The sequence below is a fragment of the Lactuca virosa genome, chromosome 3, assembly GCF_052849685.1.
Source record: "Lactuca virosa cultivar CGN04683 chromosome 3, Lactuca_virosa_CGN04683_v6, whole genome shotgun sequence".
NCBI classification, from domain to species: Eukaryota; Viridiplantae; Streptophyta; class Magnoliopsida; order Asterales; family Asteraceae; genus Lactuca; species Lactuca virosa.
Genome location: NC_136428.1, coordinates 299,915,445 through 299,934,439, shown reverse-complemented (window position 1 = coordinate 299,934,439; position 18,995 = coordinate 299,915,445). Strand labels below are relative to the sequence as shown.

The window sequence follows — 18,995 nt, the reverse complement described above, 5'->3', positions numbered from 1 at the left end:
CTGCACCCGATGTGGTAACAGGTACGATTTCTTTCTTATACTTTTGTTTTATGTCGCTGTGATTTTGATATGTTATGTATGTGCTCTGTATATGTTATGTATGTGCTCTGTATAGGATCGTTCCATGTGAACGGTATCCCAGTTCAGGTGTAAGGTTGACTTAGGGTCCTTTATATAGGCTGGAGTGTGAGGCCAGGAGGGTGTGCGGTCGGCTGTGTGAAGCTGGCTGGCTGCACACTCGGGTGTGCGGCCGCACACACCTTGCTTGGTGTGTTTGGCCCGATTTTACGATGCTACACACATTCTAACCCTTCCTAAGACTCATATCTTGATTATACTAAGCCTAATGCACTTATATAGACCCAAAACTTCATTACAAAATAGCAAAACAAGGCTAACTTTGATAAAAATGAAGAATGTATAAGTTAGAAATTTCGGGTTGTCACATTCAACATCACCATCTTTGCTGCCTTACACCACCAAAACTACAACCTTATTCCACCTCCTACCATCCTCCAAATACCCACTCCAACCTCATCAAATCTCCTCAAAACACCCTATACCCGTATACACATGACCCCCTTTATTTTGCATTGTTTTGTAAACAACCCGTTTTTTACATGAAAATGAACTTTGTGCAGTGGCAGATCTAGGAGAAAAGTTCAGGGGTAGCACAACATTTTTACTGCATAATATACAATATGATATTTCTCGGGTTTGGGTTTTTCGGGTTCGGGTTAAACAAGTTTGGAATTTTGAGACTTTAACAGAAACGATTTGCGTTACTGTTAAAGTACATGTTAATGTCAATGGAAACCTAATTTCAAGATATAGGCAATGGAAACCTAATTTCAAGTGTTAAACATGAAGTTTGAAATTCTGATTTTCTTAAAATCAATGCAATTGAAACCTAAGTACGTGTTAATTTTAGTGGAATCCTAGTAAAGCAGTCAAGTTACTTGAACTGTCTTCTAACTTCAAAGAAAAAATTGGAAACTTACTTGTTTCAAGATTTGGATTTTGAAGGTTGGGATCTCTAAACATCCAACGATTTTTCTGTGTGCCCTTTGTTATTCCATCGCATGCTTACGGTGAATCCGTCTTCTTCCAGGCTAGGCAGCATCAATTTTTTTATTTTTTTTCCTTGATTTGTGTCCTGACATGTTTTGACAGCCCAAATAGTTTACAATTGGGCTTTTAGCCTTTTAGATTTTGGAGTATAAACATTGGTATAAACAAACTAAGGGATATCATAAAGTTCTCCAACAACTTATACGAAAACTAAAAAAAATAGTACTAATTGGGATTTTTTTAGGGGTAACATGTGCTACCCCAGGCTCCAACATAGCTCCGCCTTTGACTTTGTGTTACTTATCAAATACCGGATTGAACTTTGAACAAATAAAGACACAGTCAATTAGGTTCCATCAGTCCAGTTCTAAATCAGTCGTTCCATCAGTCCAATTCTAAACCGATCGTTCCATCAGTCCAGTTCTAAACCAGTTCAGTCAATCTATTGACGAACCTACTTGAATATATATATATATATATATATATATATATATATATATATATATATATATATATGTATATATATATATATATATATATATATATATATATATATATATATATATATATATTATATCTTTACGTTATTAAAATACAGTCATTTATATTATTTATAGCTTAAGGTCATTTAAATATAGTAACTTATATTATTTATAGCTTTACGACAGTTACATACAATTATTTATATTATTATAACTTTCTAGTTTATATTTATTCCGCAATTCTTATTCTTTATATATCCACATCTTATCTCTTTAATTTATATATCTGTCACACACACTAACTGGTATCCAAGCTTTTATTTGTGGTGATTAGATTTTATATTTTCTACAAAATACGTAAAAGCAATCAAACAATTGATTTAATGACCATATTAAGTAACCAAATTAAAAAACTTTTAACAATAAGAAATTAAATCAAGATATCAATTCTGAAACACTCGAATTTACTTTGGGATGCAGTAGCGAGTGACAATTCAAGATATCACACACCCTTCTTTTTCCCTTTTCCATGTTTAGTGCATCTTTAAAATTTTAATAAATTATAAGGTTATATATATATATATATATATATATATATATATATATATATATATATATATATATATATATATATATATATATATATATATATATATATATATATATATATATATATATATATATATATAGGCCTAGGTTATTCTATTCAAACTAATTATTGTGTTATTGTATGCATAAATATGGGCCAATCATTTTACTTATTTTAAGAAAGTGATTAATACATATTATTGAATTAAAAATAATTGAAAAATACCATCTAGTTTAACTAGAAGGGTATTTTAGTCAATTAACATAGATTTAATAAAGGAAGTTTGCATATTTTAAGGATTCATAGATTCTATTAATTTTAAAAATCTGATTTTACGAATTATTAGGTTGTAATTCGGACATTCTGACAGAATATGTTTGAATATATTTAAAAATAAAAAAATTCTTGAACCATAAAATAATAAAAATATTCTTGAACATATTTTTCTTGTAGAATAACAAATTCTCGAACCAGCAATTGAAGAATTAAAACAAAAATTATATTAATTCTTATAGAATACATGTAACAATTGCTAAAAAATACATTTATTGTTAAAGAATAAAACTAAAAAAACTTTCAAAATGGGAAAGAAAACATCAAAATCTAACAACTACTAATACATTCTAAAAGAATAATGTGGTCCGTTTCAATTTTGTGGTCCGTTCTTCAAGCATCAACTTTTGTGATTCCAACAGAATTGGAATTCGTGATTCTATTCCAACATAAATGGTATTCGTGATTCCATTCCAATAGAATTGGAATCTCACTAATATCATCCATTGAATCATCTACATAAACATACTTGATACGTTTTCAGAATTCAGCCTTGTCAAGATCCTGCATTGTCCATATAAATAAAGTGTTAAATTAGAAAAAAAAAACATAAATTGAAATATGAATCAATTCATAAAATCCAGCCAAAAAACTGGTCAAGAACAAACTGTACCTTTTAGAGCAATTGACATGTTCAGAACCCATAACTTTAGGATAGAGTTCAAGCTTTTAGACCAAATTTGCCTCTTTTATCATCATACATCATACTCCATTAAAAAATAATTTTTTTTTTGATTTTGACATAAATGGCCTCATCAAGTCATCATCTTTATCATTGATTTCACACAAGAAAACCAAACAATGGCCACACAGCCATACAAGATCCTGATAAGTAACCAAGCATCTCATTAAGATGGAGAACACGTGACATCTGATATGAATTCAAATGTAGGACCAGCACATAAATAAGAATAAATACTAATTTGGTGTGCGAACAACCTTGAAATAGGATGTTAGAGCTCACAGGAATCTAGAAGACAGTTTTACTCACAGATGCGATCAAATAGGATGTTAGTTGAACAAAAAAGAAAAAAACCCTTTGTTTCTTCTTCTGCTTGCTCATTGATTTCACAGCCTCATTCCAAACACCCATCTGATTTCGGTTCTTCTTCCCTGCCTCCACCGAACCACCTTCCAACCATCCCTTCCTACCTCCGTTTCTTTCAAATCAACCCAATCAAGAACAACTAGAGACTGCTGGAACAAAAAAAAGGAAAAGAGAAAAGAGAAAAGATAAAAGATGAAATCTCTTACCGTCTTCCGTCGATCGATTCTTCTCCCGCTGTTGATTTGTGATCACTGGTGACGAAGCAGATGAACGAAGGAGGAGTCCTCCGAAGATCGATTGACCATCCCTTACTATATGCGATTTCTTGTCTGTCGACCGCCACTGCCGCTGTTGTTTTTGGGGCTGCCGACGATGGGATAACGAACACAAAGAGTCACCGAGCCAAAACACCCCTTTCATTCGTCATTGTGGTTTTAAAAAGGGATGAGAAAAACCTAGGTAACTAAGTCAATGGTTACCATAATTATAGGCTATTATTTGTGGAAACTAATTATCAAATTACCTATTTACCTTTATTTATTTATTTAATTATTTATTTTTATTTTAAATTTTGATTGGTCCACATTTATGAATACAATAACACAATACTTAATTTAAACAAATAAACCTAGCTCTATATATATATATATATATATATATATATATATATATATATATATATATATATATATATATATATATATATATATATATATATATATATATATATATATATATATATATATATATATATATATATATATATATGTCCAGGTTCATTTGAAACCATGCTAATTTTGTAAGACCGTGAGACGCAATCTAAAAATAATTATAAAATATAAAATAAAAGGAAAAATCTGAAAATTCCTTTTTAGTTTTTATTTTCGTAATTTTATTTACCTAAAAAATAAAAAATAAATAAATAAAAATTACCGTTTTTTTAATACGTGAGATATTCTAATATAATATTACACTGTAAATATTGTAATGTAATTTTTAGAATGTTAGAATATTCTACTATTCTACTAGATTTGTCAGATATGTAAAATATTATAATATTCTACTAGAATATGTAAAAAACGCTAATTTTTTTATTTTTTTATTTTTATTTATTTATTTATTTATTTGAAAATATAAATGAAGAAAAAATATTTAAAAAAATTTCAAAAATTTTCAATTATTTTGCAATTTAAAAATATTTTTTATCTACAAAATGAGTGGCTAGGATTACGTCGTACGGTCTCCCAAAATTAGGTCGTCTCACATGAACCTAACCCTATATATATATATATATATATATATATATATATATATATATATATATATATATATATATTCTTTAATTACTTAATAATAACTACATAAGAAAGCCCATAAACAATTACTACATAAAAAACCCAAACGAATTAACTGATGCAAGTCAACAAACAAATTAAGGTGGTTTATTTATTTATTTTTAGGTAGGTCGTCATTTTTAGGTTTATATAACTTGTTATTAAAAATTAAATAAAAGGAGGGTCAAGTGACCCACCATGCTAACACATAGCCTCGCCATTGAATACATATGTGAATCACTTGTGATTTACTTGTGAATTACATCTGATTTACATGTAAATATGCGATTTACATGTGAATTACATGTGATTCACATGTAAATCACAAGCAAATGATGCAATGATGTGAAGAATGAAAATTTATTTTGTCATGAAGTATAGAATACATAGACGCTACAAGAACACTTAATAATGATAAATGTATAAAAATGGAACATCAAGTAAATATTAAAAAAACTGTATAGATGTTTTGAGTTTTTGACAAATATGTATGATACTCATATAGAACTTAAATAATCATATAAAAGAGATATGGTAGATAGTTGTGCGTGTAGCCTTAACCACATTATGTAATAGTGAAAAGAAATGCTCCAATACCACAGGCCTATGGCAAAAAAAACTATGTCAATTCTCTGAGCTCATTAGTGTTTCTTACCAAACCCAAAAATGGGATTTGGCAAACAAGCCTTTTGGAGATTTCAGCCTTGATTATTTGTATGTTTTAGGAGACCATTTCTTTCACCATACATGTAGAGACTAAACCAACACACGAACAAAACAAAGAAATCTTGATAAGATAGCTAAAACCTACCATAGTAGGAAGACTCTCTAACTGCGATTGTTCAGGTTAAAAAAAATCTTGATCATCAAATTTTTGAGGAATAGACTGAACTGAATTTTTTTGTGTTTCTAAGGTTTATAGCTGATGCAGGTTTTGGTGGGAGGAGACGCTCTTTTAGGTCAGCCATTTGAGAAGTGTAACTATAGAAACATGCGTTAATAGCATAAGAGCCAAATTTATCTAAGAAAAATGTGAATTCAAATTGTTTGCTAGCTGCTACATAAGTCCCTGATGCCCACATAATTGGTATAATATCGTAGAAGTTCTTTTCTTCGAAAAGAAGCCAAGAAATGAAAATTACGATCCAAAATGTTGGAATCGTTCTTAGAAGAGTTAGGGAAATTATGAAGTTACGTATTGGTCCAAGTTGAAATTGATGTGTCACATCGAATTATTACGTGAAGTAATCAACCATTTTTTCCAGTTGATTTACCATAAATTTTACCTGAATTTGACTATTTGTACATGCGCATCTATTCATTCAAGTTTTCCCAAGACAATTTGTCACACCTCCAAACCGGAACAGCAGAAACGTTCGAGGGCGGAGGACATCATGTTTAGTATCACAACACATGCATCATAGTAATCAAAGTAACAAACAACCATTGTATTAATATGAAAGTGTTTACAAAGTATGTGATTCACAAAACATTGACTCCAAAAGTAAATAACAAAACAAGACATGAAGCTACTATACTCCATCTTCTGTATCCCAGTCTGCGTACCTGTCTACTAGTTTCCTAAGAATACAAGTTATTTTGAAAGAGTAGATCAGCATTTAAGCTGGTGAGTTCATAAGTATTTAAGTGATGAAAAGTAAGTTGTAAGTTCTTTTAGAAAAGTTCGTCTGTTCCTCCACAAAATCCTATATTTTCTGATGTGATGAATGAAAATAAAAATGACTCTACAATTCCTTCTATGAGTACTAAATGGATACATGTTATACACAATTTAGAGTAAACAGACAATCGATTGTGCGAATCTAACCTAAGCCCACAACCAAACAATGAACAGGGAATGAGGCGGAAGTCAAACATCCCATTGTTTGTTAGGTCTTCACTGTATGTAACCCCAGTGTATTCATTTGGTACCTACGGAGTTAACTGTAATAGTTCTTTATATTTGATGAAAACATTCTTTAACAAAATCATATATTTCCTTTAGTAAAAATGATAACCATAATAGTTCTTTCTATTATCACTTAGTTTATGCTAGCTATATATAATCTAATATCGAACGGACAGTTAAATGGGTGAATCTGCCCTAAGCCCACAACCAAACAAGCAACAGGAAGTAAGGCGGAAATCACACATCCAACTGCCTGTCGGATATTAATTATATATAACCATGATGTATAAACTAAGGTATTATAGAATTAACCACTAAAGATCCTTTAAGTTATACTGGTTTAATAAAATGAATTAAACCCTTTTACTGATAAGTTTCTAGTTTAGTTTACCAGATGTCCTATCTGAAAAGTATGTTTTTGTACTAGAAAACGGTATATTCAATTTGTATGCTATGACATGACCCATACCTGATACCCCTTCTGATTACTTGGTGTATACGAAATATATATATATATATATATATATATATATATATATATATATATATATATATATATATATATCAAGGTTGCAAAAATCGCTTGACGGTAGCTCGGCGGTGGACTAGGGTTAAGGGATTAATCGGCTAGGCGGGGATTAATCGGGGACCATTAATTATTAAAAAAAAATTATTCAAAAATTAATAAATCTAAATTTAATCATAATAATATAAGTAAATAAGCATAAAAGTTTAATAACAAGTTTAATAAACACAACAAATTATCATCCAAAAGACCAAAACAAACATAATAGGTTAATAATAAGTTCAACAAACACACCAAATCATCATCCAACAAGTTCATAATAAGTTTAAATAACACAAAAATAAAACATATTATCTTCTAATCTTCTCCACACACTTCCATTATTTGAACCCCATCCGACTCATATTCGTCTTCTTCTAACATTTGCTCCTCACACTCGGACTCAAAATCTTCATCGAAATTCAAAAAGTTCCCTTGTTCTTGGACTTTCTCGGGGTGCTTGATTATCATCAGTTCCTAGATCTTCATTAACCGTTTCGGGGTCTACTTCATCTAGATCAACAATCCATTGTTGAGCCGAGAGTGAATCATTTGCTAACAACACCTCCATATTTCTATCTTTTCGCTTTTGGTTTTTTTTCCATTAAATTAGCAATTGAACATAAACAAGATTGTTCAATTTGCTTTCCTCCAATCTATCTCGTATTTTTGTATGTACCTAGAAATGTAAACACAACAAAAAATTAAAATGTGCTTAATATTTAAATTTTTATAAAATATAAATTTAATACTTTATATTACTAACCCCTTCAAACGTGCTCCAATTCCTTTCACAACCCGATGAACTGCTAGTCAAAGAAAGAATCCTCATTGCAATCTTTGTCAGATGAGGAGTTGTGCCACCAAATAGTCCCCACCAACTAGCTATAATTTTGTAAACAAAAACACATTATTAATCGATAAATATCTAAATTTTATAAAATACTAAAATAGATAACTAAAAGTAAAACGAATTACCCGGATCAAACTCGACATCATTCACCCTACAATTTTTAATTGCAAGATCGCAACCAAATCTATCAACTTTTTACTTGTACTTTCGCAAGTCAATTGTTACAACTTGCCTTTGCATCTCAAAGTTGTCACAAAGTAATGTATCAAAAAAATCAAGAACCGCATTCATTATATCGGGATCATATTGGAGTTGTGGATCCTTATAATGATAATACGGATTTAAAAGATAAGACGTTAAATGTAAACTTGAATCTATACGACCTTTGATCTTTTTGTTTATGATATCTATAATAGGCTTGTAAGCTTTCTCGTTACCGCCCAATGATGTGATAATTTCTTCTTTAGCAACTTTAATCTCCCCGTAAACAAAACCCATTGAGGGCTTCCAATCCGCGTCAACCATTCGAAGGACTTTCACCAAAGGGGAGAACACCTTTAAACATTGTGCCACACCGGACCAAAATTGGACACTTGACACCGTTTTATATGAGGCAATCCCTTTAGGCGTACTAGAAAATTTGCATTCCTCCCATTCGGTGCTAGAGAACATATGTCTTAGTTGCTCCTTTTTTTCGGCCAAACTTTGTAATGTTAGAAAGGTGGAAGCAAATCTCGTGACTCCCGGTCGGATAATTTCTCTTTTGTTGGTGTAACTTCTCATCATCGCCAAGCTTTTGTGGTGAGCGTAAATGAATATGGTTAGCTTCTTTGCTTGATCTAGAATTTTCTTAAACCTTGGGAGTGCACCGATACCTTGAAGAAATAAACACGATTAAATAACAAATTATAGTAAAAAATTAAACATTTTAAAACAAAATAAAGTAATAAAGTAATAAATACAATAAATAAACAAAATAACGTAAGTACCTTCAAGCATAAGGTTAATGGTATGTGTCGCACATGATGTCCAAAAAATAGATGGTATTTTCTCTTTTAGCAACTTTGCCGCCCCCATGTTATTCGTGGCATTATCGGTCACAATTTGAACAACATGCTCATGACCAACTTGTTGAATGCAAGACTCCACATATTCATATATTTTTTGGCTTGTATGTGCTTTGTTGGAACATTCTTTTGAAGATAAAAAAACAGTATCCATCTTCGAATTAACACATAAATTCATAATGCTCCTTCTCTTTCGATCAGACCAAGCATCTGTCATAATCGAGCATCCATCCTCTTTCCATTCTTGTTTGTTTTTTTAACAAGTTTTTTGTTCTTTCAACCTCATGCTTTAGAAGCGTGTCGCTCAAAGCATATCTAGTAGGAGGTGGAAGCCCGGTTCCAAATTGGCCAACAACCTCTAACATCATTTTAAAGCTATCCTTTTCGAAGGCATGAAAATGAATTGCGCTTTCATATGCCCACCTACTAATGTACTTATGGACCGTGAGTATTCTTTCTTTCCGGAAAATATTGTTAAGATCAACATTTTTTCCCTTTCTCACATTCAAATCTTCTTCGGGGTTTATTTTGTTTGCATAGCCATCCATGGGGCCTATAATATTTGGTGCTTTCAACCCCAAAGAAGATTCTACTCCATCCACGTTATCATGAAATTCTTGTCTCACCTCAAATCTTAAGGCCTCATCTTGCGAAAGTTTAGCTTTCTTTTTTAACTTTCCTTCATTAATAGAATTTCGACATTTCAATTGATCATCTTTTGTAGAACTTGGACATGAAGATACATTCCCCTTCACATGAGCAATATGTTGTTTCATTCTAGTAATCCCTCCGCCAAACACTTTTCCACACAATTTACATTTCAATCTATGCAAGTTGCTTTTATCCGGGATAAAACCATATTCCCAACCAACATCATCCGAATTCCGTTTATGTGTATCGGTGGCGGTTGATCCCACAGACGGTGTAGTCGAAGCATTCGAAGTCATTGATTGTAAATGTTAAATCATCACATCAACACATTAAAAAAATTATTAGATTCATGTTTAACAGATTTCAACAAATACACAACATATTCATACTTAACAGATTTCAAAAAAAAAACTTAACAGATTTATAATTAACAGATTCATACTTAACAGATTAAAAAAAATCATGTTGCTGTTAAACAAATTCCCATCTAAAATCCCCTGTTCAACAAATTCTCATTTGAAATTCAATAACCCATTCACTGTTAAACAAATTCATGTTACTGAACAAATTCAATAACCCATTTGAATCAAATGCTAAACTTCATAGGCAATGATATGTGCAACAGGAAAAAGAGATGTTGAACCAATTACTAAAGCATAGTGTGTAGAGGGTTACCCTTATATCTTGCAGTTTAATAGATGAAAAATGATCAAGAGTTACAAGTTGTATTATGCATCTTAGATAATCAAAAGTCAAAACTATAGCACTCCTAAATTAAGTCGTTCAGATGATTCATAGCAAAGAAATACAGGTGGCAAGTCTAAATAAGTAGCACTCCTAAAAACTGGCGTCGAAACTGATGTGACATTTGTCACCCCTTGGCCTGCAGGCCAAGCTGTTGTGAACAGTCGGGATGAAGGATTGTCAGTCCCGTATAGATCTATACACACAATGTCCGCTCTCCGTCCAGGAGACTTTGGTTACAAAACGCGACATAACAAGTATATTGCTATGTCGTGAAGTAGTGGTTTCACATTATTGTTATCTTGTTCTTGTTATCGTGTGTTCCTTCCTGTTCTTGTTATTGTATGTTCTGAACCCCTAAACTATACCTATTATAGTTTACTAGTATGTTTGTTTTGAACTGTCTCTGATTTGTAGAAAAGACTCGATTATCTACTGAGTTATGATTGTACTTTAAAAACAAAGTTTTATAAACAACCAAGTGACATAACTTAAAAGAGTTTTTGAATTGATTTGATCACTTATAAAAGCATAAGAAATCCTTTAATGTGATGGTTATCACAGATAAACATTTACACAATATCATTGTGTTCAACTTTTATTCCCCCCCCCCCCCTTAAAAGCATTTAAAACATTTAAAAGGTTGATTATAGGGGTATGAACTCACCTTATGTGGGTGATTCAATTGAAGATTCGTGTGAGGATGAGAAGTTCCACAAATGAAGTCCCGAGGCACAAACAAGTCCTAGATGACATATATTGATACATATATGTATATAATTAGTGCTTAAAACAACTAATCATGAAGCGAAACAACCTTAGGAACTAGGAAACACTTGAGATGAAGTGTTAGAATCACATGTGATTGATAATAAGGAGTTTATGGCCACCCTAGGAAGTGTTTACGGCCAAGAAGTGTTCACGGCCAAGGATGCTTGAAGTGTTTACTGCCCAAGCTTGGCCTTAAGAAGGTTTTACGGCCATGGTCATGATCCTATGAAGGGTTTACGGCCCTCATGAAGGCTTTACGGCCGTAAACCCTTCAAGATCTTGAAGATCTTGAAGATGGTGTCTAAGGGTGATGGATTAAGGATAGATCAAAGGGATTGTTAAGTGAACAAGTAAAGGATGAGATGCTTACGTTTTGGGAGTGAAATGAGAGCTTTCACTTGATGATACTTGAGAGAGAAAGGGTAGTTCACGACCAAGAGGAGAAGAAGTGAAGGAAAAGTGACAAAATTTCATATATATGCATGATGTTCAAGGCTAGAAGAGTGTTCACGGCCGTGAACATGTTTTACGGCCGTGAACCTCAAGTGTTGGTTTTTCTGGTTCGGGTGCAACCTTCTGATCTCGAGCTAATACTTCAAAACACTTAATCCATAAGTGTACTGGGCTTAGAACTCATTAGAATGACCCTTAACAAGGCTAAAAGGCAATAGAATTAAGTCTGACATTTGGTTGATTGGATTGACTTTACTAGATAGAATTTACGGGTTGTCACATCATCCCCCCGTTAGATGGAATTTCATCCCGAAATTAGCTTTCCTAGCAGTACTCCTGGGGTTGTGCTTCTCTGAATGGCAGAATACCCACTCGTAGACCTGGGCAACTTTCCCCTAACGCTCATGATAATATTCATACTTGGTCCATCTATCATCACCTCGTGTATACAATTCGTATGTAATTAAGATTAGTAAGACGGTCGGATGTGCGACTCTGCCGCAGGTCCACAACCAAACAAGGAACAGGAGATAGGGCGGAAACACACATACTACATCTGCATAATCATAATTACATACCACTCTCGCGTATACACTTAATAGTGATAGGTGGGCTGTATTCGTCCTTAGCCTTTGTGCTTGAACTTGATCTGTTGGACGAGTGGTAGTTCGGGAAGGTCTGCTGAGTATACGGTGGCAAGGTTTTGGAGGGCAAGGTACTCCTCGCATGAGTACTTCGGGGTTTAGAAGACAAGAGACAATACTAAGGTCTAGTTCGGGTTGTCGTTACGAATGACGAGGGTTTCATTAATTTGATGGTTAAGGCGATGGGTTTTCGAAACACAATGAACTTGGTATGGTGAGGACCACGCCAATTCATGACGAAAGATGATGACGGACTCTTTACAGAAACAAATGTTAGGCCGATTTGAAAGAAACGTTTGTTATACAATGGTGTATCTCGAGTGTGTTCGACAATGTATTATGTGTAGACTTTCTAGTGCTTTCAGTTTTCTCCTTGATATTACCACTGCCACAAATCCTACCGCGATGAGCGAGTACTAAAAGTGAAAATGTTTTGATAACTAGTGTCGAAAATCTATATTATGATCCTCCTCGGTACCTCTATGATCGCCTGGCATATACAAGTTATGTATAATTAAGATGAATAAGATGGTCGACTGAGTGACTCTGCCCTAAATCCACAACCAAACAAGGAACAGGAAATGAGGCAGAATCACTCACTCTAAGCCTGCAAAATCTTAGCTATGTACAACCCCGATGTACATACTAAGCCATCATAGCCTACCTGTACGGATCTTTAGTTCTCTTATGAATGATGTGACTTGTTCAGATGAGTGAGTTATTATACTTACTTTTAAATGTTTCCCCAAGTTTTAATCTAATATAAATATAAATTAAATTTTAAAGTAATTCTTATTTCGAAGACGTATCGTTGGACGCTGGTGACTCCGGGATAGTTTCTCCTGCGGGTGATCATCAGAATTCGTCCATCCACTCTTGAGTTCTTCGTTATCGGGTAGTCCCTCTTGTAGTGCCCTATCTCACCACAGCCATAGAAGGCCTGGTTTACTTCTACTCCGCGGACTTTGGAGATCGGTTCTGCCGGCGCCCTGCAGAACCGAGCAATATGCGCGCTCCTGAGGCAATTCAAGCACTGCATTTCCCGACATACTCCGGTATGGTGGTAGTTACACTCACCACACTTCGGGAGAGTTCCAACATATCAGCTGACAGATGTTGGAGTAGCAGGTGTTGTGGCGGCGTATACAGTAACCATTTGTGGCTCCTGCGGGGTTTCCTGTGTTGTTCGCTCCTTCCTCTTGTCCCCCGACTTTTGTTTATAATCCTCTCCCTTTGATGGCTCGGGAACAGGGACCACCACGCCATGGCGGACTCCATGGTCAATGAGTCTCTGGGCCAGGTGTTTGGCGCTATCGAAGGTTATTGAGTTAGAGGAAAGTACATCCTCCTAGATCGGGGTAGATAAACCCCAGATGTACCTTTCTATCTTCTTACTCTCCGGGGTAACCATCCCAGGGCATAGTGTTGCCAGGTCGCTAAACCTGTCCGTGTGGATCACTATGTCTGAGCCGACCATGGTGTGCTCCCATAGTTCTTGTTCCAGCTTTTGAACTTCGTCTCTTGGGCAGTATTCTTCCAACATTATCTCTTTTAGGTTCTCCCAACCTATTGAGTTAGCCACAGATAGGCTCAGTGACTTAACATGGCTATTCCACCATGTTAGGGCTCTGTCGAAGAAGGTGCATGTTGAGTTTATGGATTGCGCCATTGGGCTTAGTTAGTTCGGTCCATATGTAGTCACGGTTTGGGCCTGTCCAACCGTCTTTAGTTTTTAGGGTTGAGTATATATAATGCATGCATGCATTATATTAATAAGGCTAGATATTGATGATTCTCTGATTTTGAACTGTAACCCTAATGCTGTTGGAGATAGTGTCTAAGTCCATAACTATATTTGGTATGTACTTGACCCGACCCGGCATGGTCCATTTGGGTTGCACTTCACCCGAACAATTTACGGATAATCTTTTGAGAATAGTATAAGTTATGATTTATTAATATATTATAAGTTCTAATATATTAATATAAAATCATATTATTTAATTAGTGTTGATCTATAATTAATTTAGAATTAATTTAGAGATCAAAAGTATGACTAATTAAATATGGGCTCTTGTATTTATATAGTGTGGGCTAATGCTTATTTGGAATGGGCTAGGCTTGCATGGAAAGTCCATGGATACTCCATGGAGCTTTAACCCATGGATCTCATGGAAATGAAAAGACAAGGGTATTAGGGTTTACATGGATGTAACCCTAATCCACCACACTATATAAAGGAGGCTTTGGTTCTTGAAATTGCACTAGTTGATGTGTGTAAACTAAGAGGGCCGATTTCAAGAAGTTTGTGACTATTCTCTCAAGTTTCCAAGTTTGTGGTGATTTGTGACTTCCATTTGAGGCATCCACATTATTGGTGCTAGGCTCTCCAAGCAATCAACTACTACTACAAGGTAAGTAATTCTACTAGTTTTATTTGATTCAAATACCCCATGCCATGCTAGTTAGGATAAGAACCTTGGAAAAATAATTATTTGCATGTATCTTAGTCAAACATAGATCCAAGGTTTCTAGGGTTGCATGTACACCATAGGAGTGTTAGAATGCTGAAAACCCATCAAATGCATCCTCTAAAGTAGCAGTTCTTCATAGAGCTCTTCTGAGGGTGTGGATTATTTATCATTCGACGTCAGTTTTGAATCATCGTGTGTTCTTATTCGTGTCTTTTTGGTTTTCTTGACTAATTTGCTAAGTATCTAATCGATCTTAGAGTGTTTTTTTATCACATCAATTGGTATCAGAGCAGGAGGCTGTGTAAATCATACGCATCTCTTATGTTTGAAGAATTTTCTTAGGGTTTCCTCTTTTATTGGATCTGTTAAGCTGTCTTTCCTTCATTGACGTTGTTCATAGATCTCGATATTACCCTATTCAATCTTTACAATTCTGATTCTTAGCAGATATCTAAAAAACGTCATCATGTCTCACGAAGATTCACAAACCAATGCGATCAATATCTCCAACAACATTGGATCTACAACCAGAATCCCAATTCTATACACTCAAGATTATAAAGTTTGGACGCATCACTTTGAGGACTATGTCGTCGGTTCAGAAGACAATGGTTATCTTATCTGGGAAGCAATAACATTGGGTCCTTTTGTTCATTCTAGTACAAATAGAACCATTAAGACTCAAAAGGAGTACAACAAACTTTTAACTGATGTGGAGAAGATTCCCCAAGACGAAAAAGATAAGTTGCTATGTAATGTTAAAGCCATGAGAATGATCCAGTTTGCTTTACATTCTGATACCTTTCGTTTGGTTAGTCCATGCACCACGGCAAAAGAAATCTGGGATAGACTTAAAGAGCTATATTCCACTGATGAAGACCTAGAGCATTCTATCCAAACTCTATTGCTCTCTGAGTTCGGTGCTTTCCAACAAAAGCAAGATGAAAAACTTATTCAGGCTTTTGATCATTTCAACCATCTTTTGAGCAAGATGATCAAGCATGGTATTGGAAGAGAAGTGATCGAACAGAAGGTCACATTTATGAATGGTTTAAGACCCGAATGGATGGCTGTTGTGTCAACTGTGAAGGCTCACGAGAAATTTAAAACCTATTCATTGGCGAAGATGGTGGGTATTCTTAAGTCCCATGAAAGCGTTGTGACAAAGGAAGCGAAAGTGGTGTCTGGTATGGGATCCCTGGCCCTTCTCTCTAAGGCGAAGAATGTGGCAGAAGATGAAGAAGAGTCAGAGATGTCAGAATGTGATCTGACAAGCGAAGAGTATGCAATGATGGTTTCCAATCCGAAGAGGTTCGCTCGCAAAAAGTTTCCTATTGCCAAGAACCAAAACTGGTAGGGAAGCTATAGCTCAGAAAAGGCAAAACAGGAGATCAAAAATACTCCTCAGAAAGAAGAAGAGAAGAAGGAGAGCAAACTGGTTGGAGACTCTGGATACGACTGTAACTTCTGCCGTGGAAAAAACCACTTTGCAAAAGATTGTATGTTAAGGAAGCTCTCGGAGAAGAAGGAGGGTGAAGATGATGAAGCATACTATATGCGCAAGCTGGAGGAGATAAAGAAGAAGAAATCCTCTAACAGTTCAATGAATGCTTTGATTGTGCAGGAGAACGTTGTGGATGATGAGTTTGGTGGTGTAGAGGTCTAGTAAACAGACTCTGAAGATGAAGAAGTACGTAAACCCACACATGGAAAGGCATTTGTGGCCAAAGAAGAGAGTTCTGAGTTCGCTGGGAGATGCCTGATGGTGACCGCTAGAGTGTCAAATATGAGGGGCTACTCAACCGAAGGCGAGTATGATGAAGCGAATCTGAAGGAAGAAAAGTGTTTTGCTGCCAAACCAGTGAGCGAGAGGATTAACGACTGTGATCAGTTGATCAAGAAGGTACAATCCATTCTCGTATCACTTAAAAAACCGGTAACAAACTATGAAAAGGAATTAAATGATTCGAACTTAAAATTTTGTAGTTTAAGTGGTAGCTTAATGCAAACACGCCTCACAAATGCTAACCTAACCGATCAAATTAGCAGGGTAACATCCAAGAATGAGGAGCAAAGGTTGTGGATAGAGAAGACGGAGTTAGATTTAGTTAGGACAAGAGATGAAGTTATTGACTTGCAACGTGATAACTTGAAACTTATGAAACAAAGAAACATTTTTGCTTGATTGCTAAACGTTTATATACTAATATTACTCAATTGCATTTAGACTGTGAAATCGGCAAAAAGATTCACAAAATGATTTTGCCCTTCCTAGAGTTAAAGGAGGACGAAGTTGATATTTATGGTTATAACTGTGAATCCATTGTTTCTTTAGATGAAATCTATGACGCCTATAGGGTTGATCTAGACAAAATCGAGTCCTTTATCAAGTCCAAAGACCATAAGGACATGCTTAAAAATCTTTTGGACGAGAATGATAAATTGAAAATCAAGACCGAAACCATATAGAAATTTGACTCATTGAATGCCAAGTTAAGTTCAGAAAACAAAATAATTGTTGAGAACACTTCTGAATTTGACGAGGATAGTGATATGAGTGAAATTTCTGTAGAGGATGTGGTTGACTATTCAGAATTTGTCAAGAGCGAAACTGAACCCACCAAAAGTCTTATATCTGAGAATTCGGTTGAGTTCGCTCGAGTGTCCCAAGATAAATCCAAGGTTCTGAAACCGAAAGCAGTAGTTTATCAAAAGGTACAAACTGTACCAAATCAGGTATACACCACGTCAGGGGTCACTCAGAAACACACAACCAAGCTGACAGCTATAGTAAACGAAGATAACTCAAGTGGTTGTGATAATTATTTTTGGTCTGCTCCAATCGACAATGCAGTTGAAACTGTCCGTTTATCAGAGAGAACCTCATAGAGGATTAAAGGCAGATACGTGACAGAACCACTCAACAAGCCTACAAGCTTTGATGTACCAAGCACAAGTGGTACCAAAGAAATCCCAAGCGAAACTATGACGGCTGCAAGCGAAACCTCTTCATTGAAGAGCAAAACTCGTACTGAGAGACCAAAGTCAAGAGCAAACATACACAAGTCTCAAAAGCAGCTTGCTGAACAAAAACGCCAGCGAAACAAAAGGTATCAAAATAATCTCAATGAAAGGAAGCAGTTTTGGAACTCCCAAAACTCCAATTATGTTCGCACAGAAAAGGCATCAAATCTCAAGGCGAAAGTTGGATCAAAGGATAATTCTGATCCATGCACTCTCTGCCAATCCTGCAGACAAGCGAACCGAAAGCCTAGTTTCGGTCCCAATCCTTGCAGCGAAAAGCACCGAAAGACTAGTTTCGGTCCCAATACTGGCCTTGATAAGAACCGAAAGGCTAGTTTCGCTCCTAAATCCCATCCTCCTCAATCAAAGCAGAATCCTAACAAGGATGTCAAGGACAGCAAGGGAAAAGGGAACCTCGTCTCTGAAGACAACATACAAATAAAGAAGACGTCAGCTAACCCTAAGAATCACAAAATAAGTCCGATAAGAATCAAAACCAAAATCCTCAATCTGACTTAAACAAAATTAAGGTTTTGACCATCAAAAGGAAAGACGAAACCACACTAATAAAAAGAACTTATATGGTTGATCTTTCTATTGTTATTCCCTGTTTTGTAAAAGGCTCACATGGACCCAAGCAAATTTGGGTTCCTAAATCTGCTTGATTTTTGCAGGTTATAAGTGACGAGCAGTTCGACGACGAATGGTACATTGATAGTGGCTGCTCTCGTCACATGACGGGAAGGAGGGAAGAGCTAAGGGAGTTTCGGGCTCTTAAGGATGGTAGATGTGTTAAATACTGGAATAATTCATATGGAATGATCAAAGGCTACGGAATGATCACAAACGGGGAATTCTCAATCCGAAAGGTAGCATACGTAGAGGGATTGCAGTATAATCTCATCAGTATCTCTCAACTGGTGGTGGGAACTGGCTTAAAGGTTTCGTTCGATGATGAAGGTTCAGAGATTATTGAAAAGAAA

At 35.1% G+C, this 18,995-nt stretch overlaps 1 protein-coding gene across 1 annotated transcript; it reads right to left on the bottom strand.

Annotated features, from left to right (window-relative positions):
• Positions 1 to 2,955: 2,955 nt before the first annotated feature.
• Positions 2,956 to 9,405, bottom strand: LOC145164687 (uncharacterized). The gene is made up of 8 exons (XM_079083396.1): positions 9,174 to 9,405; positions 8,417 to 9,059; positions 8,310 to 8,335; positions 8,098 to 8,216; positions 7,960 to 8,010; positions 7,825 to 7,917; positions 3,607 to 3,672; positions 2,956 to 2,979 (listed from the first exon to the last, which is right to left on the bottom strand). The coding sequence occupies exons 1-8, from the start codon at positions 9,403 to 9,405 to the stop codon at positions 2,956 to 2,958; spliced, it is 1,254 nt and encodes a 417-aa protein (XP_078939522.1).
• Positions 9,406 to 18,995: the final 9,590 nt, after the last annotated feature.